Source organism: Eucyclogobius newberryi, unplaced genomic scaffold, assembly GCF_026437365.1.
Source record: "Eucyclogobius newberryi isolate DKJ021-1_F unplaced genomic scaffold, fEucNew1.0.hap1 SCAF_1, whole genome shotgun sequence".
Taxonomy (NCBI): domain Eukaryota; kingdom Metazoa; phylum Chordata; class Actinopteri; order Gobiiformes; family Gobiidae; genus Eucyclogobius; species Eucyclogobius newberryi.
This window is the reverse complement of record NW_027315723.1, coordinates 27,967,791-27,995,185: the sequence shown is the minus strand read 5'-3', so window position 1 is coordinate 27,995,185 and position 27,395 is coordinate 27,967,791. Positions and strand designations below refer to the sequence as shown.

Sequence of the window (27,395 nt, the reverse complement as noted above, 5' to 3'; positions counted from 1 at the left end):
TTTTAACAGGACGGTTGAGCTATGTGGTTAAGAAATAAAGATGAAATTAAATCAAATTACCCAGACTCACGTTGTAGAGATTCACCAAAATCTCAGCAATGTAATTATGAGAGAACAACCTAAGCCTGTATAAGCCTGTTATACTGTTATTTCTTTAAGTAGGGTTTGCTGTAGCAGGCTAAAAAAAAAACTGCTTTCATTTCTCTTGTAACTCGGTTTGCTCAAGTTGTCTCTGTGTATTTTATCCCAAAAGCGTTTTGTGATTTGAATTGGAAAAAAGGGTCTTATTTTAGCACAAAGCCGTAAAAGAGCAGAGGGCTTTTTCCGCTGCCAGATGGTGCCCCGAGAAAATACCTTTGCAGCTTGTTGGTACATAATGTTCACTTCCTGTCACTCGGCTGTGCCAACGTTCATAGGAAAAGTATTGAAGCAAAACAACAGTGAGACTTGTCTGTAGCACTTCAATGTCAGAGCTGTTAGTTTCACTCTGGCTCTCACCTGCTGTAATTAGGAGTTGCACCACTGAAAATGAATAATTAGATACAGGAGACACGAGGTAAACAACACTTGCACTTCTCTCTAGGGACAAATGTATTATAGAAGTACAAATCCAACAATGCCAATACAAACCAGGACAAGTCAGACGATTATTCATATTTTATATCATTACAGAATTAGGTTTCAGTTATTTTGATTAAACAATGAGACTAAAATAAAATCATAAGAATGTAGTAGACACTGTTGTTTTTTAAATAAAGTTTGTGAATAGTGGAATAGATTTTTGCTGCTTCAGTGTGATGTGTGAACGGGACTAGTTCAAGTAAAGTTCTCAGTAAATGGTTATGTGCAGAACACTCAGCTCTGACCCCCGTTCACACTTGCTTCAGTCCTGGAGCATGGCTCTGTTCACACTTAGAAAATAGACTTGAATATCGCACTATCAATATAGTGTTGTATAGTGCTTGAAAAACATATACTCTTTTTGTGAAAGGGCTTATTCCTTCATAAATTGACTTGTAACTTTTCTGATGGAAGATCTTCTGCTTGTTGCCATGGAGATGAGAAAACTGAGCTATATCTATGGAGAATATTCCAAAGTTTGGTTTAGCGTTCCATCAGCATGGAGTAATGCAGGTGGTGAGCTGCTGCCAGGACTCTTACACGCTGCTGCTTTAACTTTGCATTTGTCTCTGTATTCTATCACCTTAACAATGTGCTGCATCAATGAAAATTGATTCATTGCGTGCTGCTTGTGGGTGTTCAGAAGGAAAGACGTTGAAGACTGTTGGATTATGTGATTTGAGCTGTATCCATGATATGGACCTCTGGAACGCTACAAACCTTTTACACTAAACCTGACAGACCTGACAGACAGAACACCTTCCAAAGGGACGACTTTAGACACTAGCTCCTCTGATGAGCAACTGAACCAACACAGGCTTAGAAGACTCCAGAGTTCACCTGCTCATCCTGGACACTGACTGTGATGCTGGGCACAGAGGAGGGGCACTGTGATGCCCCGGCTGCTGGGCACAGAGAGTCTTTTGTCCTGAAGGCTGTTAGTCCCCTCGCACTAATCTGCTCATTCTACCAGGTCCCGCTGAGCTGCAGCTGAGACCATTGACTGAGACACCACAAAGACGACTGAGAAGTGCAGGAAAAAAGTGAAAAACTGATTATACTTCATCTATTTCTTTATTTATCTTGTAAATGCTTCAAGTCCATCAGCTAACCAAGAGAACAATTACCCCAAACAAAATCTGCATTATAATTCTATGTGAAACACACCACAATGTCTTTGGCTCTCCTTTATGTATTATTAAGATGAATTGCGCTCACTTCAGACAGAGTTATCTATCTTTATGAGAGGATACTGTCAAGTGCAATTACGCCTCGTCCCGTGTGTCTTATCTGTGTAGAACCGCTGTCTCTGGCATACATTATGAGCGCTGCATTGCACATCATTGTTCCTCTTCAGTGAATTATTGAATACATGTGGAGTGGCAATAACGTACACATTAATGCAGTCACCGTTAATGAGTTCAGAGATTGTTGAGTTTTAATGGGTCACTGCACACATGAGACACAACCAAGTCCTATGCACACACAACAAATACTAGATCAGGCTTGGATCGAGTTCAAGCACAATTTGTGGTTGAAAAGGGCTTTTAGTTTAATTTAAGACAAATAAAAGGTTAAAATTGACTTCTGGTTAAAAATAAGGGACTCCCTTAAAGTTCAACATTTCAGCATTCAGCATTTTCTTGTTTATGTTTGTTTATCATTGACAACATTATTATTCCACAGTTAGAGTAAGGTTTGGGTTAGGTTTATGATCAGGTCTTGTTTGGGTTAAAATAAGGGCTTTTAAACATTGAGTCCTATTTCCGCCCACATTAAGGAGTCTGGTTGAAAAACAAATTGTTAGCAACATTGTACCACAATAGAAATAGCATAATGATTACATTAAGTATGGTTTAAGCCACACATCTCAATCATATTATGTCAGAAAGTTAAACATAAAGAATTATTTGAAGCAGTTTTACTCAGACTAGTTCCAATTTGAGTTATGATCATTTAAATTAAATTGTTCAGTGCTGCAGTATTTATTTATTTTTGTATTTTTGAGTTATTTGATGAATTTATTTGCACACAGTTGACGTTAGTGTCAGTAGCAAGTACATAGACTGTGATGGCGGATGTGTTGAACCGCTGCAGTTTCCTCACACTCATTAAACTAATCATGAATTGAGTGGGCCTTGATTGAAGCTTTTGCCCACAGAGTAAGTCTGGCAGCAGCAGCGTCTCACAAAGACCTGGAGGACGTCACTCTGCCGCCTTTTCCACTATAGAGCTGCACAATATTGGAAAATATTGTGATATGACTATTACTTACTGCAATATGATACTATCGGTATCATTTTATATCCTTTTCACACATTTGTTTCAGTTGTATTGAAACTCAAATGTACGAGCTTAAATTTAGTATTTTAGTGTTGGACTTTAAGAAAATAATACATTAATTTTAAATAAAAAAATGTTTATAAACAAACATTTTCATTAGCAATACATTTCTGCCGGATGGAAAACCCTGGTGTCATAGCGTTATATCAATACCAATATTAGGTTAACAATACTTTTGCAATATAATGTGCAGCCCTAATAATGATTAGCTGAAATGTAGTTCGTCATGTAGAAAAAGATTCAGTTGTAGTCATCTACAAGTGAGGGATTGAGGGATTACACCCACATGGTGTGTCATGGTTAAAAACTTGTTCTCTTTGAGGTATTCTCTTGTGCTGCTTTTAAAGACCTCTCTGGAGCAGATTAGGTCCGTAATGTGCATCAGGCTGGTCTGTTACATTATATAACTTAACATTGTTGAAAAACAAGAAAAATCTATTAAAAACATGTTAGTTGTGCACTGGATAGAGCAGTGCGTACAAGGCCCAAAGTAGAATTGAAAATTTGAGCATAGAATTGATCAAAATGATTAAACTATTTGACTTAGACTTTAAAAGCACAATGGGGAGAGGGGCTGGACTAAATATGCAGGTTTACTCAAACAAAACACAAGTCTTTTATGTTTTGATAGGACTGACACATGCTACTTTTTATAAAAGTATTTCTCAATCACTTCTATGATGCAGGGTTTGGGAACATCTCACCTCACACAGAAGGCGGAAGGATCTTCTGTATCATCTACGCGCTGCTCGGGATTCCTCTGTTTGGTTTTCTTCTGGCTGGAGTGGGAGACCAGCTGGGGACCATCTTTGGGAAGGGAATCGCCAAAGTGGAGAAGATGATTGTGGTGAGTCAAATTTGTATTATTCATTTGTGCTGATACCTCTCTTGTTTAGTTCCATGAGCCCATTGAAGCGGTATAATGTAGCCTTGTTTGACATCTTAATCATGTACATTATATATAACTGTTATGCAAGTTCAACATAATAAGAACAACATAATTTGAACTAAGTTTGACTTTTTTCTTGGCCTGGTTTGGCAGAGTAGCATTGTGTCTTTCTGGCTTCTTATTTTACGAATTAAAAATGTAAATTCTTATAAATGATCGTGTCCAACTGCCACAGTCTAGGATAAAAAAGAGGAAATGTCATGTTTATTATCAATTGCAAGTGATGTGAACATTTCTTATGTAAATGTAACATTTGCTGTTTTGTTTTGCTCTAATCAGGATGTTATGTAGAAGAACAAGAATAGCTTATCTAAAACACACAGTTGCGCAGGCTGCGGTTGTGAAGACCACAATTAATTGTGACTTTATAAAGACATATAGGTCGCCTTGGCACGGTACATTGGGGCTGATAAACTTGTAATAAAATGGCAATGCAATCCAGCGTCTGCCGAACACACAGCTCTGCAAAGATGACATTTGATAAGATCAATGGCTGCTTTCGAGTTCTACACCATTCATTTTAATTCAATAAAAGAAATTCTCTAGTGAGCTGGCCTTTTGTTGACCAAGAGTGGGCAATATAGCAAAAACAAGATACGATCACATGATTCATACTTGGTAGCTTTATGTTGACTCTGTTCAGGTAACTTAAAGGCCTTATACCAAATGTAAAATGGTCACATTTATACAGCTCTTTTCCACCTTCAAGGCACTCAAAACGCTTTACATCAAGGAACTACTCACCCATTCACATTCACACACCAGCGTGCGCAGACACTGGGGGTTAAGTGTCTTGCCCAAGGACACAACGACAGTATTCACCAAAGGCAGCTGCAATCATACCTCCAACCTGCGGATCAGAGGATCTGACCACTCTACCAACGATATTTATGTCAAGACCAGGATTCAAACCGCCAACCTTCCATCAGAAGACGAGTACTCTATCTCTGAGCTACTGTCTAATCTAAAAAGCAAAGAAGAAATATTTGATTTTAAACTAGCACAAGAAAGGTGCATCTTATTCATAAACACTTTTCACGACTGTCAGAGGCCAGACCAAGTTTTGCTGTCGCAGTAAAACTAACAACAACTAACATGTCCATGGAATCCCTCATTTGTCCAGGAGTGTTGTCGTCATGACTACAAGATGACTACAACTGAATATTTTTATACAACAACTAGCATGTTAACTACTTCCTTCCTTATGCAGACAGATAGAGCAATGTGGTCTCATTTTCAACTGAATTGATGCTTTTACAATACTGTACTGGCGACACACATTTGATTCTATAACATGGAAAAAATCTGTTTCTTCTTAAAGTCCACACGTCACTGTAACAGGTTATTTCACCTGTCACTCACAGTGGAATGCAAATTACAGTGTGTCTTTGTTTTTCCATGTTAACGTGCACTATATCACTTTTCTGGTGGGGAATCTGATGAGGAAATGTTATTTATGTATTAAACAGCATTAACATATGTTTGCATGTATTCAGTTAGGTGTTTTTATGGCTAAAATAAGCCCTTGGTAAACATGCATTCTTACTGTGAGTAAACTTGCCTCTCCACTGATCTAACCTTTAACTTGGCCTAGTGGTGTCACCTGCTTGTTTCCATGGAGATAGGTACATTTAATGCCATACAAGCAGATGACAGACCCTCCCCCTGATTTTTTTTTTTTTTTTTGTATATTTTTATATAGAAGTATATTATGCTTATACTCTGAAAGAATCACTCAAAATAGTCTCAATTAGATTATTTATTGTCATTTAACCCAACCTTACACAGATTGTCATTGCATTTGTCATTTACCCAATCCTTTATTCAGGTGGCAGTGCAAAGACAAGCATTTCTCAAAGCCTTGACTTCAAACTGCTTCTGCTGCAGAGAATGACATGGTTATGTAAGGTGGAGATTGGAGTTGATTAGAAGGCCAAGTTTTGTTGTCTGCCAGTCTCCAGATGAACCGACAGCATCTGCCATCTTCAAATTGTTACTGTTGTTAGATCTTTATGGATTATAAATGTATTTTTTATTGCTATTGTTTAGGAGAGAGCAAATATATCTGAATCAATATATTGAAATATGTCTGAATCAAATTGAAATCTCAATTTGAATGAGCGTAACAAATCACAATGAAACGCATTTTGTTTCCTCTGCAAATCAATTTAGGCCTCTACAAACATGTTCTGAAATGCAATATAAATGCTCCTGGATGTGTTTAAAGTCTGCTCTTTGTTCAATCTGAAAAATCTGAAAAATTGAAGCAGAATCACAATGCATGCCTGAAAAATCACAATTCAATCTATAATGATGATATTGAGTATACAGATTCACTCTGATCTTGGTCTTTGCTTGGTTTTATTATCTTTTGTGTCAGTAATACGCCGTTGAGAGTCAAGTTGTAATGTGCAGTGGCTATAGCGTTGTCTCTTTGAGGTTGTGGGTTTGATGCTTCTTTGATTCACAAGCTTGACTTCCTGTCTCTCATCATAAAAGCTGTGTGGTTGGAGAATTTGTCATGCTAAATCAGCCCCTCTCCGTAGCCCATCTGGTGCCTGCTGCCAAACCATTATTCAGAGCAGTATACTGTATTAAAGACTTGATTTATGGGGACCTGCTGAACGGATTTTGAAGAAGAGCAGACGCCAAACTTTCACTGCATGCATCTCATCGTAGTCACCTAAAAGGCTGCAGTAAAATACTGTGTCTGACTTTTCTGTTTTCAGGTCCAGTGAAGCTGAAACAATCTCAGGGCTAACAACAGGTGAACGATGATAGTGATGTATTGCTGCCTTTGTGTGGTGCGTCCCGGGGGATGAGAAGTAAGGGGGCATCTGGTACAAAAGGTCCAACAAATGAAGGGCGGGTCGAGTTGTTGAGATGTAGCAGTATATCCCGGTGGAATATATATCTGCTTATGCAGGCTCCAACCAATTTACTGCTCTGCTATTGTATTGTATTGTGAACGTATGCAATTTAAATGTGCTGTTGCTTCAAAATATTAACGCTTAGGCAGTGGTTTGAGTGTTCACCCACAAACCCAAAGCTTGGCAGTCTTATCCCAGCTTCCACTACTTCATACTGCAGTTGTGTCCATGAGCAAAATACCTACCTTGTGTAATGTATGTTGTAATGTGTTGTGGCCCTTGCTTACAGATTAGCAGTTGTGGCTATAGAAGTATTGTATTGCCATCAAGTGTGGGGAGTGAATGAACTATGCAGTGTAAAATACCCTGAGCGTTATCAGAGTTAATGCTTTATTTCAAACTCACTATCAAAAATTGTCATTGTAACTACGATTACTAGTTTCTTTTCAATCAGTTGTATTTTTGTAGAGCCCAAAATCAACCCAAAACAGCAGTCGCCTTGCAAGGCTTCATAAAATTGTTGATTTAACAAACTGTGTGTTAGAAAACCAAACGATAGCAGATTAATGAACATTCATAAGCAAATGCAACAACAATAACAAATGGTTGTCCCAGGGCAGGTCCTGTCTCTAGAGTTTCCTTCTCAGCAAGTAAAAGCCTTGTTAAGAACCACAGTGAAGGAGAAACACACTCCCACAGATGTGACCAAGACTGTCGCACATCAATTGGCAGATAGAGATAAAGTCTGTAGAATTCCCTCCAGACAGAGGGTTGGAGGGCGGCGGATCCAGGAGAGAGTGAAGGTCATCCAGCATGTGAGGGAAGTGGAGGGTGGTGGGATCGATGCACGGAGGGCATTTAAGGTTCAGTCATCACTAAGGCAGCCAGCAGTAAGGCCTAAGGACTGACTCTACTATTATGATTGTTGTATGTATCAGTGCTACTACTAGCTGGGTGGTCAGAAGTTAGAAGAAAAGTTAGAAGTTAGAAGAAAAATAGATACTAATCGATATTAAAACTAGTATCGAAACTAGATTCCCCTTTGAGCAAGTAGTAATACTAAAAAGAAACATGAAAAATGTGACCTTCCCTGAACAGTTTTGATCTTGAGCTTTATCAGAACTAATATTGCATGGTAACAGTGAGAACTATTATTTTGTTTTGAAAATTTCAGCCTATCGTCTAAAAAAAAGAGCATTTAAAACAATTATCCTCGTTGTATCAAAATTGGTATCAAGAATGAAGTATATTCCTCAGTGACAAGTCGGTGTAATCCCTCATTTGCCCAGGAGCGTTCCATTGTAGAAAAATTCAGTTGTATCATCTGGACTTTTAGAAAAAACAAAACCTTTCGACTGTGATAGCCTTGATAGCCCATCACAGGGCTGTTAGAAAACAAAGACGAGTAGTCTCAAGTGAAACAACAAACAAAAACTCAGTTCCCAGACTGAGTCGCAGATTGAGAATGAGTCTAGGATGAGAGTCGAAATGTTTAGAGTCTAGATGATACAACTGAATTTTTCTACTATATTCTTTGTATCAAAATCGAGTTGGGAATGATTGTATTGTGACAAGACTGACGTGCTAATACTACCAAAACAATCACTACAAAGTTACACATTACATTACACTACATTAGTTTTCACATTAAAAGCATGAAACTGCTTCCATGTTGGTACTGTAACTGTAAAACAGGTTTACTTGCGTAGAGCTAAGTCTTCCACTCTGCTGACGCCAGGAGAATTTCACTGAAGTTCACTGCTTGGAGATAGTGAAGATTGTGATCTTCAAGCTTCTCCTCCGAGGCCTTGCATAAGCGGAACGGGCTGAAAGAGAGACAGGTGAGGGCAGTTTGAGCCAGCAGCATTCACGCGATTAGATCTGCAGTGACAGGAACAAGACACAGCTCAATGTGTGGCAGATGTACAGTTATAAACATCTGGCAGAATGTGGAGAAAGTCACATACAGTTATGAGAAGAGACAGGGGCTAAATGTTCGTGGTAATACATGATTCAGACTTCAGAAGAAAAAATCCTGGAGGGAATCTCGGAGGAGGAAATAGACATTGTGCAATCGAGTGGCAATTTCCACAAGCACCGTTTTGTGGATGTAACCGGAATAAATTGGCCGCTTGAATCATTATATTTCCTAATGGAATGACCATGACCAGTTTCACAAAAACCTATTTGCCAATTACAGAGTACAGAACTGAAAAGAGGATGCTATACAAGGATATGTGGAGAAGTCACATCAGGGCTTCGGGTTATAACAGTGACCAAAGAGATGGCAGTTTAATTCCCACTCATCAGGAAAAACTGACATTGTGTGACATTGGGCAACTTGCCATGGTGTATAAGAGGGATTTCAATTGAGAATGAATGTTCTTTTTTGGCATTTAGTACAGTTACGAATATGGTTTTGGTCAAGCAACAATTTACTGAATGCTCTGCTGATTACAGAGAAGAAATGTCATTGTTTTTATTGCTTTTTTTGATTACAAAGGTGAAAATGGGTGCTTTGGTCACCGACAGAAGCCGTGTTTCTCATGAATTCTCTTTGTTGTTCTCAGAAGTGGAAGGTGAGTCAGACGAAGATCCGGGTCATCTCCACGCTGATCTTCATCCTGTTCGGCTGCCTGCTCTTCGTGGCGCTGCCGGCTGTCATCTTCAAACACATCGAGGGCTGGAGCACGCTGGAGTCCATCTACTTTGTGGTCATCACGCTCACCACCATCGGCTTTGGAGACTTTGTGGCTGGAGAGAAAGGCACAGGTGTTTCTTGTTTTTAATGCCAGTTTATTGAAGTTGCATAATGTTTTGTTTTTTCCACGCTGGTCGCCCTCACACCCACACTATTTATGCAACTATTCATGGGTTTGTGTCAGAGGAATAAATCATTTGTGCTCGCTGGTGGTGCAGTGATTTAAAGTGCACGCGACAGGTTCGACTCACTAAAACGCTGTGAACATGATTATATTTATGATTCCGCTATACTGTTTGTCCTTTTTTTTGCAAAGTTTATAATGTCCTGGTTGGACATGAGCTGCAGATGTGACATAGAGGTAAATCCACTGTTACCTAGCAACCATATTGTAAACAAGAGCCAAAATCCATATAAATTACACAATAGTGTTCTCGCTGGGCTGAGGTTGAAGGATGGCGGTGGGACAAACCACCGTAGGCGGCGTTCGCAAAAAGTTCTTAAAAACAACATCAGTGCTACGGCGCTCGCTCGCACGGTCGAGCGTCGTAGGCAGTGCAAGCGAAAAGTACTTAATAGTACTTTAAGATCACCGTGCGAGCACCGTAGTACTTTTTGCTCGCACAGCGAGCAACACTGCAGTATATGTCCAATGACCTCACTACACTTTATTTTGTAAAATATGTCAGTTGCGTGATGATTGATTGACATTTCATCTTTTATTTTTCAACTTTTCATTACAAACTGCAGCTTGACTGATATAAAACAATGATTCATATTTACCATAGGGACTATCCCACCAAAGTAAGTAATAATTAGATAAACCTGAGAACCTGTTAAATGCACTTTGAGGCGTTGTACATCTGCGGTTGTTACCACCTCTGCATCGCGGGTTCGCCTCCAGGTCACGACTATTTGCTGAATGTCTCTGTCCTCTCCCTCCCGATTTTACGCTACTGCTGTGCTATTAAATTAAAGACAGAAGATCTAAAATCTAAAATAACCAAAGTCATAATTATATGAATTGTAAATTGCCAGTGCAACAATCTTGAATTTTCATCACTTGTCAATCAAACCTTAACCCATGGATACTGCATTACACAATGTGGGTGACGTGTCTTGCCCAAGGACACAATGGCTTTGAGCATTTGAATCCACTACCCTCTGGTTGGTGGGCTAACGCTTAACCCATTGTACCGCCGTCGTCACAAGAACATTATAGCGTATGTTTTCTATTTTAGTCTTTGCTTGAATTACACTTTGACTGTGAATGATCTCAGTGTGACTCAGCTGCTGGGCACCACGGTGACGAGGCTCCGGGTACATTATGCGCTATGACAGATTTGTCAAATGCTTCTCCAATCCTACATTTGTTTAATGCTGCCATCTGTTGAATTAAGAAGAAAAAGAAATCTGTAAAATGTGAATGCGACGCCTAAACATTGTTCCCACTTGCGTCTGCTGTCCTATTTGTTAAATATGTCGAAGCGTATTATGATTATGCACATGGAAGCAGCTGGACTGTACCTGATAAGCAACAATGGGAAGACAGATGGTAAAATTCACAAACACTAAGTAAGTAGATTAAATTTCCCTAGGCAAGCCTAATGATTATAGATCAGATTAGTGCACCTGCGTCAACACCGCTGTTACACTAAACTAATCTGGCCTGTTAGTTAAAATGGCCCATTACCTTGCACAGCAGTGGTGTGCTGGCAATTTCTCAGAGATATATCGCCTGACATAGGAACCAAGGATTAACAAATGTGTGGGGATTTGGGAGTTAATCGTTTTATTACGTATGTTCAAGCTACTGTAGGATGTAACCTGTAACATTAGCACTGAGGACAACAAACATCCTCGCTGGACTAAAAAGGCAATGGAAATACATAAACGTGTGCTGCCCGGTGGTCCAGTGGTTAAAGGCGCAATGGACGATTTTCTCCCCGTGCGGACTGATACAACACACACGTGCGTTTGTTTATTAGCGTGACGGATCGCATCGCATCTCTCGTCTCCCGTAGATTTCAGTCCACTTCTGAGACAGCTTGAACAGTCTTTCTCCGTCTTCATTTTGCCCCGTACACTGAGGGAACTATATTATGATAGATCAATGCGCTTAGACACGCGGAAATGTGGGGACGAGCCACACGAGGCTGCAGGTGAGCCGTAGGTGCGTTTTATGATTGATATGTGGCAGGAGTAATTGGCAGTCCACGCCACGAGGAAATAAGACTCAGATTTGGGCCAAAAAAATCGTCCATTCAACCTTTAAGCAGCTGGCCACAGTGTTGAATCCCGACTCCGACAATTTACTGCATGTCTTCCCTTCTCTCTCATCCCCCATTTCACGCTGTCCTTCAGGTCTAGTAAAGCTGACGGGCCAAATTTTTTTTTTTTAAATGAAAGAAAAAAGAAACACGTTAACATGTCCAAGGGACTTTAAATCGGGATGAGGGGGCCTTTTTACTCTCTCACACCTGGGATACAGTCCTGAAGAAGTCGGACTATAGATGGCACTGTCGTCCGGCCTCTACCGGCAGGAAAACAACGCGAAAACCTGTTGAAACTGTCAGGAGGTAAACAAACAACATCTGATATGGGAAAAAAAACTTTTCTTTAAAAACTGCCACTTGACTGGAATAAAACTATGATGAATGTTTAACACCAAACAAAGTCATACCGTATTTTCCTGACTATAAGTCGCACCTTTTTTCATAGTTTTGGCCGAGGTGCGACTTCTATTTATATTTATACTTATATACTTATACTCTGGAGCGACTTATATGTGATATTATTTGTTATTTTCACACTTGCAACCGCATTTCATACTCCAGAGCAACTTATATATGTTTTTTTCTTCTCTATTATGCATTTTTTGGCTGGTGCGACTTATAGTCCAGAAAATATGGTAATTAGAAAAACACGAGAACCTGTCTCATGCACTTTAACTTAATCTTGAATCCTCATAGTTGACTTTAAGCGCAGTAAGATCCAGGGCCTCTGCGTAACACAGTTCTAGGTATCATGGACCCACAGCCTCGGTTCTCCTTGTTGACTTGAGGAGTGAAGGACCATTTGTAGGTGACGTAACCATGTTGTGTAACCCACTTGCCTTGTGTTTTTGTCCACTTAGGCGGGTCAGAGAGCCCTTCAGGAGGGTCAACGGAGAGCCATGTTTACCTAAACTATTACAAGCCTGTGGTGTGGTTCTGGATCCTGGTGGGACTGGCGTACTTCGCAGCTGTGCTCAGTATGATCGGAGACTGGTTCAGGGTCATCTCCAAGAAAACTAAAGAAGAGGTGCGCTTCGTGCATACAAATGTTGCATAATACAGTAGAAGCAGTGAGAGGAAGAGGATTGTAACAGCTCTTGAACTTGAATAGAAAGTAGCTTACAGACAGAAACTATTTGAAATGGCAAAAGAGTATATTGTTTTGTTTTGTTTTGTTTGTGAATTTACACTAATACATAATCATTAGGTAATACAAGCCAAGCAAATACTATTTTCACTATGTATTGGAATATAGAGGGGGAAACAGAGCTTGCATGTATCACCCACCCTCTAATACACATGACTGCCCTCTGGAAAAAGCCCAAATAGCCTTCAATTAAATCAAACTGAATAAATGCAACTGCTAAACACTAAACACACTATTTAGATAAAAAGTAAACCGTACCTTATATATACAAGTGTATGCAGTTATTTGATTCCATTGCTGAGGGTACGGTCATTATTTTCTTACACAGAACAAGTAAAGTCTCTGCTGACCCGATCCGCCAATGTGAAAACATCATTAGTCCTGTGCCGGAGGACCCATGGAGAGTCAGTCAGTTTGTGGTAAAGATTTAGAATGAGAAGAGAGCGTTGTTGTGGACTTTCAACCCCTCAGAGGTTAATGAATAAATAAAGAGGCCTGATGAACAGAAGGAGCCCTAATGCATCATGAAGTTGAGATCAATGCTGTTTCTCTGCCTCTGTTTTCTAGAGATTTAAAGATAAAAGAGATAAAAAAGAGCCGAACTGAAGCGTGACATGATATTGAGAAAATTTTATCTGATTTAATCTGCTTTTGAAGAAGTTGCATAATCTGTTTGAGTTCATGTTGTAAACCACCATGAACATTGCAGGAATTATTTTGGCTTGAGTTTAAAAAGGTCTCAGTTCATTGCTCATCCTCAATGTCTTGAATAGAGATCAGTAGTGTTACATGGGAGGCATGGGGCCCCAAGCCAAGTCTCACATGGGGCCCCAAGCCAAGTCTCACATGGCGCCCCAAGCCAAGTCTCACATGGGGCTTTAAAGACAGAAGTCATCCCTTCTTCTCTTTCAAGTCGCCTATAAACACTAGTATGGTTCCTTCTCTCTCTCTCTTTCTCTCTCTTTCTCGCTCTCTTTTATCTTTCTCTATCTTTCTCTCTTCTTCTTCTTCTTGTTCTCTTTCTTTCTTTCTCTCTCCTTCTCTCTTTCTTTCTCTCTCTTTCCCTCTCTTCTACTCTCTCTTTCACGCTCTCCCCTTCTCTCTCTTAAGCTCTCCTCTCTTTCTCTCTTTCTTTCTCTCTCTCCCTAGTTTGTCTAACAGTATACATACATAGTAAACATACTTTGAAGACGCACAACTACAGTAGGTGGCGGTAGATGCACCTTTTCAGTCGGCTGACAACCACCATTAAAAGTAACACCACAACAACAACAACAACAACAACAACAATAATGGTTCTTTTGCCACAGTGAGTTATTGCTGTTGCAGCTGAAGGCTCATTGATGTCACCCTGTTGTCGTCACAGTATAAAACTAAAGTCAATAGAAAGACATGTCAATAAAATGCAATTAGTGTAATGAGCCTAATGAAGCCTAAGGACCGCCCCCTGGACAATTGCCTGTCCTGCCTTTTGGGGAGCTACGCCTCAAAGAGAACAGAACACCCAATTATTTTAAGGATCTTCTCCTATTTTTTAAGTGTCTCAATGGTCTGGGTCCTTCTTATTTTACTAAACTACTTTTACCCCAATTATTTTGAGATGACTGAAACCTTCTTTCTGAGCCTAAACAGTTGAGTGGAGTAAAGACCTTGATGGGGAAAAGATTAAAGTTAATCAAGTGCTGTATCTAAGCATGTTTCTTAATATTGAGTAGGTGTTAAGTGTACTAAGCATGAATCTCAGCCAAGAAAAAGAGTTTATTACAGTAAAAGCTAAGAGCAATATAAAAGTCAAGCATCTCAGCTCCTTCTGTCAGAAATTACTTTCTGACAGAAGTCCAGATGACTTTGAAACTATGAACCGCTCCTGGAGTGAGAGATTACACTGCCTTGTTGCCAAAAATAGAAATAGTAAATAAAAGGGTCCTGGTACAGTAATACTTTTTTACACTGCAGAGTTATAATCTGGAACACCTTGTTTGTGGGCAGGTGGGAGAGTTCCGGGCCCACGCTGCAGAGTGGACCGCCAACGTGTCGGCTGAGTTCAAGGAGACCCGGAGGCGACTCAGCGTTGACATCTATGACAAGTTCCAACGCGCGGCTTCAATCAAGCGCAAACTGTCATCCGAACTGGGCATCAACGCCACGCTCAACCAGGAAATGACCCCGGGCAAAAGAACTCTGTCGGTCAACCTTGGAGACGAGCGTGAGTATTATTCCAACCTGACTCTGCCCCTCACCCCCGTCCCGGGAGCGCTGACTAGGAACGGGAGCCTCTATCTGAACGGACTCAGCCCAGAGTACGCTGCGGAACGCCGGGAATTCCCTGGCATGGACAACGTCAAATAGGACAGAGGAAGAATACTGTCAGGATTTCTCTTTGACTGACTGAACGTCTCGAGACATTTGTGAAGTGGATAATAAGTCAGAAAAAGAACGTTTACCATCACGAGGAACTATCAAAGCCATTACCTTATATGAGCTGTTTTTGTGCCAACTACTGTACGTCAAATGAAACCTTTGAGACTGGACTGAAGATTGTATTAAATCCTAAGACACAAAAAGCATCTAAACAATAAACTGTAGCACCAGTTACAGATCAGGCATAGCATTATGACAATTTAATGGTGAATAATCTTACTCAATTATTTCAACGGTTGGAATAAATCTCACCCCAAGTGAACATTTTGTCCCCAAAGTTGACATGTCGGAGGTAGAAATAATGAGCAAGCACAAGGTTGAGTGGTTTGATGGCTGGAAGAGTAGGAGGAGTGGGAGGGATTTAAAATGCAGCTTTTGGTGTTTGATCCCAAGGATATTGTACTGAACTTACATTTTTGAGATTCAAAAACCTGCCTAAAGATGTGTTTTGTTTCATTCATGCAGGTTTTGGTATATTCTTTTAGTCTCTGCTGCCGACCTCCTGTGAGCTGCTCTAATGCTGCCTTATATTTATCCTTGTTGGTAACGATTTATGCAAGTAATAGAAACCATGAGAGGGCAGACAAGTGCTCATATCAGCCAAAATACTGACCTATTAAAGTTAATTTATTAGCCTGGGCTAGTTATTAACATTACGGTATTAGCTCTGTGTATCAGTTAGCAGCGTTAGCATAACATTAGTATAACAGTGCATTTATAACTGCAGCAGCTCAAAGGAAGTGCAGGAGCAGGTTTAAAGGGAAAATAACACAGCAGCAGTATTGTTACTCTTTTAACTTCATCCAAACACGAGCGCAGCTGCGGATTAACTCAGGGTTCTGAAATGTTGCCTGAAATGTTGAGTTTTGAGATGTGAGGCTTCCAGTGGGATTTTACAAGTCGGAACTCGGAAAATCTGACCTCCATTTATTGTTTCTATAAATGGAAGCTCTGACCAATCAGGACATGTGTTTTTTGAGACCTGATTAAATAGAACCTATTTCTGGGTTTCAGCTTCCAGAAGATACAGTATTTTGTTCTGAATTTCTTTATTGCTGTTGCTGGCAACAGTGCTAGATTTTCATCACTCTGAAACCCAGAGCCAAATGATCCAATGCACTTTTTTAAAGCAGACATATTACACGTTTTTCAGGTACTTTGTATTGAACTATAAGATAAGTTGAAAATCATTTTACATTCTGTTCATTATAAACCATTATATTGGTCTAAAACTGCTTGATAATAGAAACAAGTCCATTAACTTCCTGTTCAAAGCCCCGCCTCTCCATGGTGACATTTCACCAAAACAAGCAGCAGATTGTCATTTCCATGTTTTTATTTTTGAAAAGTGGCCTTTTAGAACCCTACAGTTATCCCTTTGAGTCTTAATTTTTCAAGTTATCGCAACTAAGTACAGGATTACTCAAACATGCTTGAATCAATGAAAATACAACTTGAGAAAATGAATGAAGGGACCTAAATTGTTTTCGATTGGGTCAAGCTACAGTAGACCCTTTACCTGGGCGCACAGTGAGAGTGGCGTGCAACGGGCCTTAAATGTCTGATCCTAAAGAGCATTAATACTCTAATGTTATGCCTGATCTGTATGTTTTAGTCAATATGTGGCTGAACTTAGATAGCAATACATTTATTATCATTGTGTTCAGAGGTCTTTAAAATCTGCATCAGATAAAAGAATCCTCCTCAACATCAGTTTGTCACTCGCACCAAGAATGTGCTGTTTTTTGTGTTTACACTGTAAATGTGTCTTGCCTTGCATCTGTTCAGCTGCTCTTCGAATGTGAGTATTCAGAAAGTTCTGCAGCTTTCATCAAGGAAAATTACACTTGTGCCTTACTGAATTTAAAAGGAGAATAATGATTATGCTGTTATGTAGCAGGAGATAGAAAGCAAAAGAGGACAACTGAGTATTTATAGGCAGGTTTCACATGTTTCACCTTTTTTTTTGCACCATGTTTGGGCAGAGAAAAAATTACACGAATATAGTAAATCCATGAGAGCATTTGTCATCAAAGAAATCTAATTATCCACTTTTACAACGACTATAATTCAAGTGCACATGATTGAGATTACACTCAAGGCCTATAACAAGAAAATATACAGGCACATGTTGAGAAGGATAGAGTTCAAGCATGTGTAATCCCATTGTAATTAGAGACTGGGTATTATTTATTATTCTAATATATATATATATATATATATATCATATAAATAATTCCTCAACACATATCTCTCTGTGCATTTACACATTTATCTACTGAGATCATTTTAAAATGTGTGAATGTGTGCCTGTAAATCCTTATCCACAAAAGAGGAGCCATAACTTACAGTTCATGGAGCAGATTGTGTCTTATTTGTGCTTTTGTCCTTAAAGAAGACATATTGTGTGTTTATTCAGGTCTTTAGTCATTAAATACAACATATTTAGATCATTATTTTACAAGGATTTAAAAAAAAAAAAAAGGCTCAGTTTTTCTGATTACCGAGCAATGCAAAACAATGACGGATTACTCAAACATGAATACAATCAATTGAAATACAATTAATGTTGTGGAAACTCCATTATAACATGGCTCAGAAAAGTACATTTGATACAATATGTCTCCTTTAAGTAAACGACTTTATGCTGAAATATGTGACATTTCAGCGTTATTGCATATTTGTCACTTTGCTTGTTTAGGCCTATAATAACCTCTAAAAGTGACTTAATAACTTTCTTTGATGGCATAGAAATGAAAACCTGTTTTTAGTAATAGAATTATGAAAACTGATTGATTATATGACTATAATATGATATGACTCTAGATTTCGCCCTCTTTGTTGTGTTTTCACAGTCCTCATCACACTAAAGACGCTGTCAGCACATATCAAAGTCAAGAATAGCTGTCGATGTTTGTTATGGAACAGTTAAGGGCAAAGAAGTGTGCAAGTGTGTGGGAGACATTGGATTCAACCTACGCATCCCCCTGTCCTTGTTTCCAAGTGTATTATTCAGAATCCACCTCAAGCATGTTGAATGTATTTATTCATATCACCCCAGACAGGCCTCGCAATGAATGTATGACACTTATGCTTCAATGTGTTAATGATTTATGGATGCAACGCTAATTAGCTCAGAGGCTCTGGCTAGATTAAACTAAAACAACAACAAATTACACATTTACAGATTTATTCACAGATTATACGGGTCTTTTGCATTTTTATTGCAGCAAATCGTGTCTCAAATTCAGTTACATATTCAGTATAGATTTGTTGTATTTGTCCAGTCCCAAAACTTCAATTGTGGCTGGAAATAGACATTGCAATACAAAGCATTATGTTTTCTTTTGTTTTTCTGTTTTTTTTTTGCCAAATTAAGTGCAATTTAAGAAGAAACATGACTTTATAAGGTTGGTGCTTATCATCAAGATGGCCGGTTGTGCTAAAACAAGTTGGAAATATTGCATTGATATTTTAAAAGACTAGCATAAGTCTAATTGTGATAATCAATGTATTGTTAAATCGTGCATTATTGTTAAAACCAAAATCAATTTACAGTTTTGGTTGCTGCCTAACTTATATGCATCAGAAGCTACTTTCAATTTGTCCACACCTGATCTCCCTTCTGTTTCACAGTCTGCTCGTACAGAAAGGCTCACATTTTAACTGTTTGCATGCTACTTTGAGTGTTGATTTTATTGTGTTTAAAATCAACATGTTTTAGGATATTAATGACAAAACCAGTGTTTCCAATTCCTGTGGGTTTGTCATTTTGAGTCATGGCACATTTTTCAAAGATTTAGAATAAAGAATTTTTATGTACACTATATTTTTCAGTCTTGAGTGTATTTCCTGTCTTCAGTGAGCCGCACCGGCATGTTCAAACGATCCTAAGAAGACCCCGTGAAGCCCCGGCTCTGGAAAAGAGAGAACAAAGACTTGATCTTGAGATAAGACTTAGCACAACAAAGTGAGTCAGCATTAGGTATTTGTTTTTCCTGTGTATTATGCAGCTGACATTATCCAAACCCAAAGCATTACATAAAGACATGATAAAACAGGTGCAGAGAAGTTTTATTTATTAGAAAACACTTTGGGTTTGGGTTACGTCAGCTGCTCACAGACTCATGCCCAGGACTTGGAAATGCATTACACCGTTTAGCCACTCCCCTCAGGCAGGAGGCCATGCCCCTCAGGCAGGAGGCCACGCCCCTCAGGCAGGAGGCCACGCCCCTCAGGCAGGAGGCCACGCCCCTCAGGCAGGAGGCTGCGGTCAATCCAGACCTGAACGTCCCGCCACAAGAACACTTTCTTTCCCTCTTCCGTTGGACTCATGAACACTTAACGTGTGTACTGGTATTTTCAGACCAAGTATATTTCATTTTATTTGTAAATTCAAAACTGTATGCATGCCCTTTTGATATATTTTGCTACTATTATTATTCATGTTGTATGTTGCACCTTAACGCCAATGCAAGTTCCTAGTTTGTGAATTCTGCTTACAATAGACCGCTTTCTGATTCTGACCAGATTCTGAAAAGAACTGTGCTCTAAGCGAACCGGTCTACTGCTCTTCTCCACAGACGTGACCTGTAACTGGCGGGATAGGTTTAATGCCATTCTGTGGAACAAAAAGTTACACAGTGCACTTTTAACATTAGCTCCATTAAATCTCCATATTAAAGGAGCAATTCACTCAAAACCAAAATGGACGGTCTACAAAAAGAACCATTGTAATTGATATGTTCAGCTTGTCACTCTTTATCTTCATATTTTTAACCCCGAGCTTTCATATGATGCCAAAGACGTCCAAAAAGAGGATTCTCCAATGAATGAATGAATGATCTTAAGTTCTTGTAACAGACTGAGAGGTTGAGCAGGTGCTGCACTTGTTCATCCGTCACACTTGTTACTACCTTTCAAAACATCTGACTAAAAGATATAGCTTTTAATAACATCCTTAATCATTCTGTGACGTATTGGACATTGTTTTGATTGTAGGTCCTCAGCATTTTTCCCACACAGAAACAGTGTGCTGCAGTCATGTGTTCTAGGGCACAATGTGGACACAATGGCTGTAATCACATCACAGCACAATGACATCGGCTCATAATGGGGCACGCTACGTTCAACTCCATGACTCACATGTCACCAAATGTTCCTCACAAGCACAGCGTGAACTGCTAAGGTCTACACTCGCCAAATGTGGTCCAACATCTCTTTTTACAGTCATTACCTTTGGATTATACATTTGTCAAACTTTTATCTTGGCTTTACACAAGATTTATCTCACAGAATATGATTTGACGCGTCACTTAGTACGAGGTTACTGTAGGTTAGTGGGGTTGAATGATTTTTTTTAAATGATGTAATTACAATTTTTCAGACTGTTTACAATATTTGAGACTGAATTCAAATATGAACTGCTTAATCTTTTGCATTGTGAAAATCTGGGTTAGTGGATTTTATATATTATAAGATTTGCCTGTTTTCAGATTTATTAATGCAGATTTTTGATTTGCAACGACTATTCAGACAAAAATTCCCCTTTGAGTGCCGATATCTTACTGCCTTAAAAATACTGTACTACCTCTCTATTACTACTCTGTTATTTCATCATAACTGTACCTATATATCGTTCCTACTATTACAGCTGTTAGTAGCTCCACTAATGATCCCACGAATACTTTTAGCACTTGTTGCACAGACTTGACTCTTCCTTTAAAAGAAACGTAGCTTCTACCACATTCTTTTCCGATCTTTCTCAGATAAATAAAGATTTCTGATGTGACGTGGCGGTTTGCTTAAGCCGGAGCTGCCCTCACAGTCTGACAGACGCAGACAGGAGGCGTAAGGGCTGTTCAGAGAGGACATGACCCAGGACGAGAGTGCCCTCCTCCAGCAGAGTGACTCAGAGCAGTTAGCTGATTGTAGCGCGTGGACACTGGGGAAGGGTTGAGACATACATAATACATGGGCTTCAGGGGGATGGAGAGAGCTGGACAAAGTTTAGAGGTTGAACGCTCAAACTCATTCACTATTGCAGCAGAAGGCGTAATTTACTCCTGTTTTTCGTTTGTCTTTCGTTTGTGTTCAGGCTCACGTTGTATTTTGTACGTTGCTATCGCCTCTTGTTTTCTGATTCATAAAATGCACATCCAAATGGACTCAATTGTATCGGACTCGAGGAATAGAAGTGGGATGGACATCAAGGCTTCTGGCTCATGTCTCCCGAGGTGACATATTGTTCCTGTTGTAAGTGAGATATTATCGAGCACCAAAACAGGAACTACTGAATCACAAAGTCGTCACAGTTTGTCATGGTCGTTTTCTTGTTTTTGAACTCTGGTCACAGCTGATAGAAAAGTCGTTTTGCAGGTTTTCATTTGGAAATTACATTTTTGTGTCAATATTTAAAGAAAACAGCTGAATTGACGGTTGTGGTTGTTGTGGTTGTTGTGGTTGTTGTTGTGGTTGTTGTGGTTGTTGTTGTTGTTGTTGTGGTTGTTGTTGTTGTTGTGGTTGTTGTGGTTGTTGTGGTTGTTGTGGTTGTTGTGGTTGTTGTGGTTGTTGTGGTTGTGGTTGTTGTGGTTGTTGTGGTTGTTGTGGTGGTTGTGGTGGTTGTGGTGGTTGTGGTGGTTGTGGTGATTGTGGTGGTTGTGGTGGTTGTGGTGGTTGTGGTGGTTGTTGTGGTTGTTGTGGTTGTTGTGGTTGTTGTGGTTGTTGTGGTTGTTGTGGTGGTTGTGGTGGTTGTGGTGGTTGTGGTGGTTGTGGTGGTTGTGGTGGTTGTTGTGGTTGTTGTGGTTGTTGTGGTGGTTGTGGTGGTTGTGGTGGTTGTGGTGGTTGTGGTGGTTGTGGTGGTTGTGGTGGTTGTGCGGCGGCGGCGGCGGCGGCGGCGGCGGCGGCGGCGGCGGCGGCGGCGGCGGCGGCGGCGGCGGCGGCGGCTGCTGCGGCTGCTGCTGCTGCTGCTGCTGCTGCTGCTGCTGCTGCTGCTGCTGCTGCTGCTGCTGCTGCTGCTGCTGCTGCTGCTGCTGGTGCTGCTGCTGCTGCTGCTGCTGCTGCTGCTGCTGCTGCTGCTGCTGCTGTTGCTGTTGCTGTTGCTGTTGTTGTTGTTGTTGTTGTTGTTGTTGTTGTTGTTGTTGTTGTTGTTGTTGTTGTTGTTGTTGTTGTTGTTGAAGCAAAATAATGTTTCTTTCTATTACCATTACTATTTTCTCCTTCACTTTAAAGGTATACTATGTAACCTTTCTGTCGAAGGGTCCACCACCTGCTTGTCTCCATAGTATTATTTCAGTACCTAAAATCTCCATGGTGATTCCCCAACAGAAAAATTACATTGTGCACTTTCAATGAATAAACCAATTGAGTAACAATAGAAGTCCTATTCCTTTCATCTCTTGTGGTGAAATGGCTTGTGACTGGACAATGGATTCTGGCAAGTATTTTATTCATGCATAAGCTTCAGCCCTGGCCCCAACATCAGTGAACCGTACATCGTTTCACAAAGGGATAAAGTCGACTTGCCTTTTCTGAGACATCAGAGCAAAGCGTGAGTCAGCGGCTACAGAGCAAGATGAATACAGCGAGTATCTGACTGGTGGAAGTGAGGCAATATCTATGGCTTCAAACAGATGACATCAACAACACTTTCTGTGTGTTTCTCTGTAGAGTTTGCATGTTTCTCCCTGTGTCTGGGTGGATTTTCTCCCGGGTTCCTCCATCAACCCAAAATATGCACAATAGGTAAAAGCAGTCTTTGCAAAGCCGAGCTAAAGATCTGGAGATGAGTCCCCGGGGCCTCTGCTCCTGACAGGTCGCCCCAGTGGCATTGAAGGATGGGTCAAATGAAGAGGACAAATTTCCCTATGGGGACAATAAAGGCTAATCTAATCTAACTATATACTTTGTCATACATACTTTTTATGTCCGGAAAATGTTGTCTTAGGTCTTCATCTGCATCTCAGCAGCTCATACCTCACAGTCTTTGTACTCACACGTCAATAATTTGCATCTATTGAAACCATCTGGTTTCCAAAACATGATAATTATGTTACGTGCAAATGATCTCAAAGAAAAGTTGCCTGTTACTCCACATCACTTCCAAACCAAGGGTAAGTAAGCCAAAAATGTTCTTCATAATTCATGAAAGTTTAATGGGCTCCATTTTTAGTACTTTTCACTCATTTTTTCAAAAAATAGACAAGTTAGTTTTGAATTGAAAATCGCTTTTGCAATTGCAATGGACAGTGGACATGTCACTGTCAGTCTGTGACAGGACAATGAGCTCACTGTCTTGTTGCTCGGGACGTCTGGAAATGTCTAAAGACCAAAGATGATTGACTTTTGTGAATGTGTTCACAGTCTGTTGAACACTAACACTTACAAATATCTCTGAACTCACCTTTGAGCACAATTGTGAAGCAGTGTGCCAGGGTCATCAGCACTAACTTTGTTTAGGAAACTGTTATTCATCCATGTTGACAGAGCCATGTTAACTATGTTTTATCACTGTTTTATTGAATCGGTTTCATCCTTCTGTCTTGGTACATGGTTTGCTTGCTTGCCATTTAAAAAACAAAAAACAACTTGAATGGTAAAATGGGAGCAAATTGATTGGGGTGTCCAAGCTTTCTCCTGCCGCTCTTTATTCTTGGCAGGTTCAGAGACTGGCAGAGTCTATTTCCATTCACATACTCTTAATGATTAAGTTCAACTTCTTTCAACAAGAGAGAGGTTTAAAGTGCCAGACTATAAAACCAAGCGTGACAAAGTACCTTTATTCCAGCAGCTATGAACAATTGATTTCATATACATGGACTATATATATTGTTGCATGTTTCAGGTTGGCTTCCCCATTGTACATGTTTTGCTCTGCACTAGGCACTTCAGATGCACTATTATGTGAATAAAGGCTGAGTCAATGCAAAACAAAATGTACCTATTGGTGCGAATAAAGTAATCTTGAACCTGTAAATTGTAGGATATACCCAAAAACTTCACAAGTATTTTACCATTTCTGTAAATCTCAAGTGTCGTCTTCGTCACTCAAAAACAAAACACTGGAGTACACGTGTTATGTTGGTCTTCCATAACCTTTGCTGAGGCTTTCTGTCATGTGACGCTCCTCTGCAGATGGGATATCCTCTCCCGCTGGCAGGATGAATGACACACGACCTTTACTGCTCGCTGCTCCCAGTGCGTTCTGTGGAGAAGAATACACCGCCAAACAAAATGCACTGACTGCAGTCGGGTGGTTTACAGCAATGACCATGACGAGTTTCAAAACGATAAGATTCATAGCTGCAAGCAAGGCCAGCGATACCACAAAGGATACTCGACACAAAGGATGAAACAGAAAGTGAACAAAACATTGGTCACTTTTCATCTGTGCTTTAAAACAAATGTGTTTCTTGAAAATTGATCACTAAAGTCACTCAAATTAAAACTTTTCAATACTTGATGGGATCCTTTTGTCTTCTTGAGCTATTATTATATGTACAAAAGGATAAAGCACAATAGTGTGTTTCATGAGTTTCATAATAATTTTACACATAGAATTACACACTGTATTATTTGATTATCATATTTTTTCCAAGCACATATCTTAATCCCATGTTTGCACAGGTCAGCAAACTCTTTCCTTTGCCATCCTCTTGCACTCATATTCTGCAGCAGATTGGACCTCATCAGCCTAAAATACCCCTACATTTGAGAGAGAGACCTTTTTCTGAGACCCCCTGTCGTGATTTGACGTGTTCAAAGGTGCGTAAGGACCATTAGGTTTTCTATCATCGTCATTCTGAATGGAAGATGATTACAGTATAATTTACATCAAATTAATGGGGATATTTTAGGTTCTTTTATGGTATGTATGCTTTTTATTTTCACAAGGACAGTGTGCAATGTTACTGTGACAAAAAAAGGACAGCAAAATATACAAATGTCCCTCTATCCCTGGGCAGATTGAGGTTTAAATCACTTAGTAAAAGAATGCACAGTGTGTTTGTTACTTGTACTGATAGAGACAATTTAATCATAAATGGACAATCATCAGCTTTGGGAGTCATCTGACCGCACTTATAAATACATTATTAATACATAAAAAAGGCACACAAATTGCTTGGTATGGACAAGAAACCTTTTTTTTAGTGCACCCGTCATCTTGTTTTGATCACAATGTCCCAAAATAACTCCCATTATAGTTGTTCCTCCTGCAGTTGACTTCCTGTTCTTGTCCTGCCCACCATCACCTGCTGTTCCACCACACACCTCAGTGCAGCCGAACATTAGACTATTTAAGGGCAGCTACAAGCAGCAATTTTCCTGCCCCCCTTATTTCTCCCAGATCTATGTTGGGTAACTGTGACTCTGACTCATAAATGACTGCTATATCTTATCACTGACACATGACACATATTCTGGACCCCTCCAGTTTCCATTTCTCCTCCTGTTGGTTGTATAAGAGAGAATGACCAGTGTGACATAATGGAACAAGGTCAATCAGATGCAATGGTGAGATGAAGTGCTCTAACCTGAACTGTGTTCCCTATTCACATAATTAGTGACACGGCAAGATACAAGACGACTGCTGTGCTCCAGTTCCAGTCCTATGAGGTCAGGATTCAGATCGAACCCTCACATCTCTGCATCTGGAAACACCAAATCCAACCTGTCTATGCCCTGCGTTTGGATAACTATTGATAGTAAGCTATGTGACATAACCCTTTGCATTTATCTAAACACAAAAACTAACAAAAACAATAATGCAGTAATGTAATTACTCAACTATTAGTAAAGCATCTCTGCAGGCATTGTTTCATATTAGGTGTAGTAGGAGCCGCAGCATGAAGGAAGGAGACTTAAATGCAAATCAGGTGAGAAAAATACTTGCAGAAAAATGGCAGCTAACAGAGAAAAGGAAACCTCACAGGAAAAGTTACACATTATCTCGGAAAAGACAGTGTAAACAGGAAAGTGTTTAATTTGATGGAAACATGAGGGAAACCGAGCAGGAGCTGGGGACAACAATACTAACTTAAATTTAGATGTATTAATTTGTAACATAAAAGAAGAAAAAAGATTTAGAAAGAATAAGAAAAAAGTATTTCAAGTTGTCACATAATTTAATGTCATTAAAATGTATATTTGGGACATATAAATCTGAAAATATGTAGAGTTAGGATTACATTTCTTGCTTCACTTTGTTAACATATTAGATGGACAAAGATTTGTTTTAATGCTCTTTGGGTGCATTTGGGTAAACTTGATCTTACTGAAAATTTTTGTAAAAAATCAAATTCAATGCCTCATTTTTGGATAACTTTAATAAACCAGGCTTAGAATGTATCAACTATGATCAAGGTTTTGCCCCTAACATGAGATTTAAGGTCTGAATAACAAACATACAAACTAAAGTATGAATGTAGATAATAAAAGAAATTCAATGGAATAGCTTTGATATGTTATATTAACTTATTATAACCTATAAATTAAACAAAGCAGTGACCGTTATAACCCTAATGTTTATTACAATATAAATCTGAAGGGCAAATATATCTAATTTATATAGATGTATTAACATTTGACTGAACAGAAAAATATATCCCAATGGAGCACCACAAAATCACACGTTTGTAAAGAGTTCTGTAAAAATGTATCACCTTTTTTCATAACACCATGTCAAAGTAAGACATGGTTGGAGAAACTGTGGTTGCCAGGAGACAAACCATCATTTGTTTTGGGACTGTCCTGTTGCTCAGAAATATTGGACTGAGATAAATACATCCCCATTTCGATCTCAGAAATATGTAATATTATTAGTATATATTGAAATATTTTGGCCTCAAAATTCCAGCCATGGACACAATAAATTGATACGTTTGAAACATACTTGTGACTTTGGGCCTTAGGCACATTTATTCACGAGGGGCAATTTACAGTTGCCATTTTACCTTCACAGGTCCATGTGTTTGGACGGTGGGAGGAGCCGGAGAACCTGGAGAGAACCCACGGTAACACAGGAAGGACAAGCAGACTCCACCAGAGAGATCATGTGGTGTTGGTCTGT

At 39.6% G+C, this 27,395-nt stretch overlaps 1 protein-coding gene across 1 annotated transcript in view; it reads left to right on the top strand.

Moving 5' to 3' along the window:
* The window catches only part of kcnk2b (potassium channel, subfamily K, member 2b), a 35,228-nt gene extending 19,365 nt beyond the window's left edge, over nt 1-15,863 (top strand). Inside the window, exons 4-7 of the mRNA XM_072442206.1 lie at nt 3,651-3,811; nt 9,354-9,549; nt 12,621-12,787; nt 14,897-15,863. Coding sequence (XP_072298307.1) covers nt 3,651-3,811; nt 9,354-9,549; nt 12,621-12,787; nt 14,897-15,256 — 884 coding nt within the window. The 3' untranslated portion in view covers nt 15,257-15,863. The remainder of the gene's footprint in view (nt 1-3,650; nt 3,812-9,353; nt 9,550-12,620; nt 12,788-14,896) is intronic.
* Nucleotides 15,864-27,395: the final 11,532 nt, after the last annotated feature.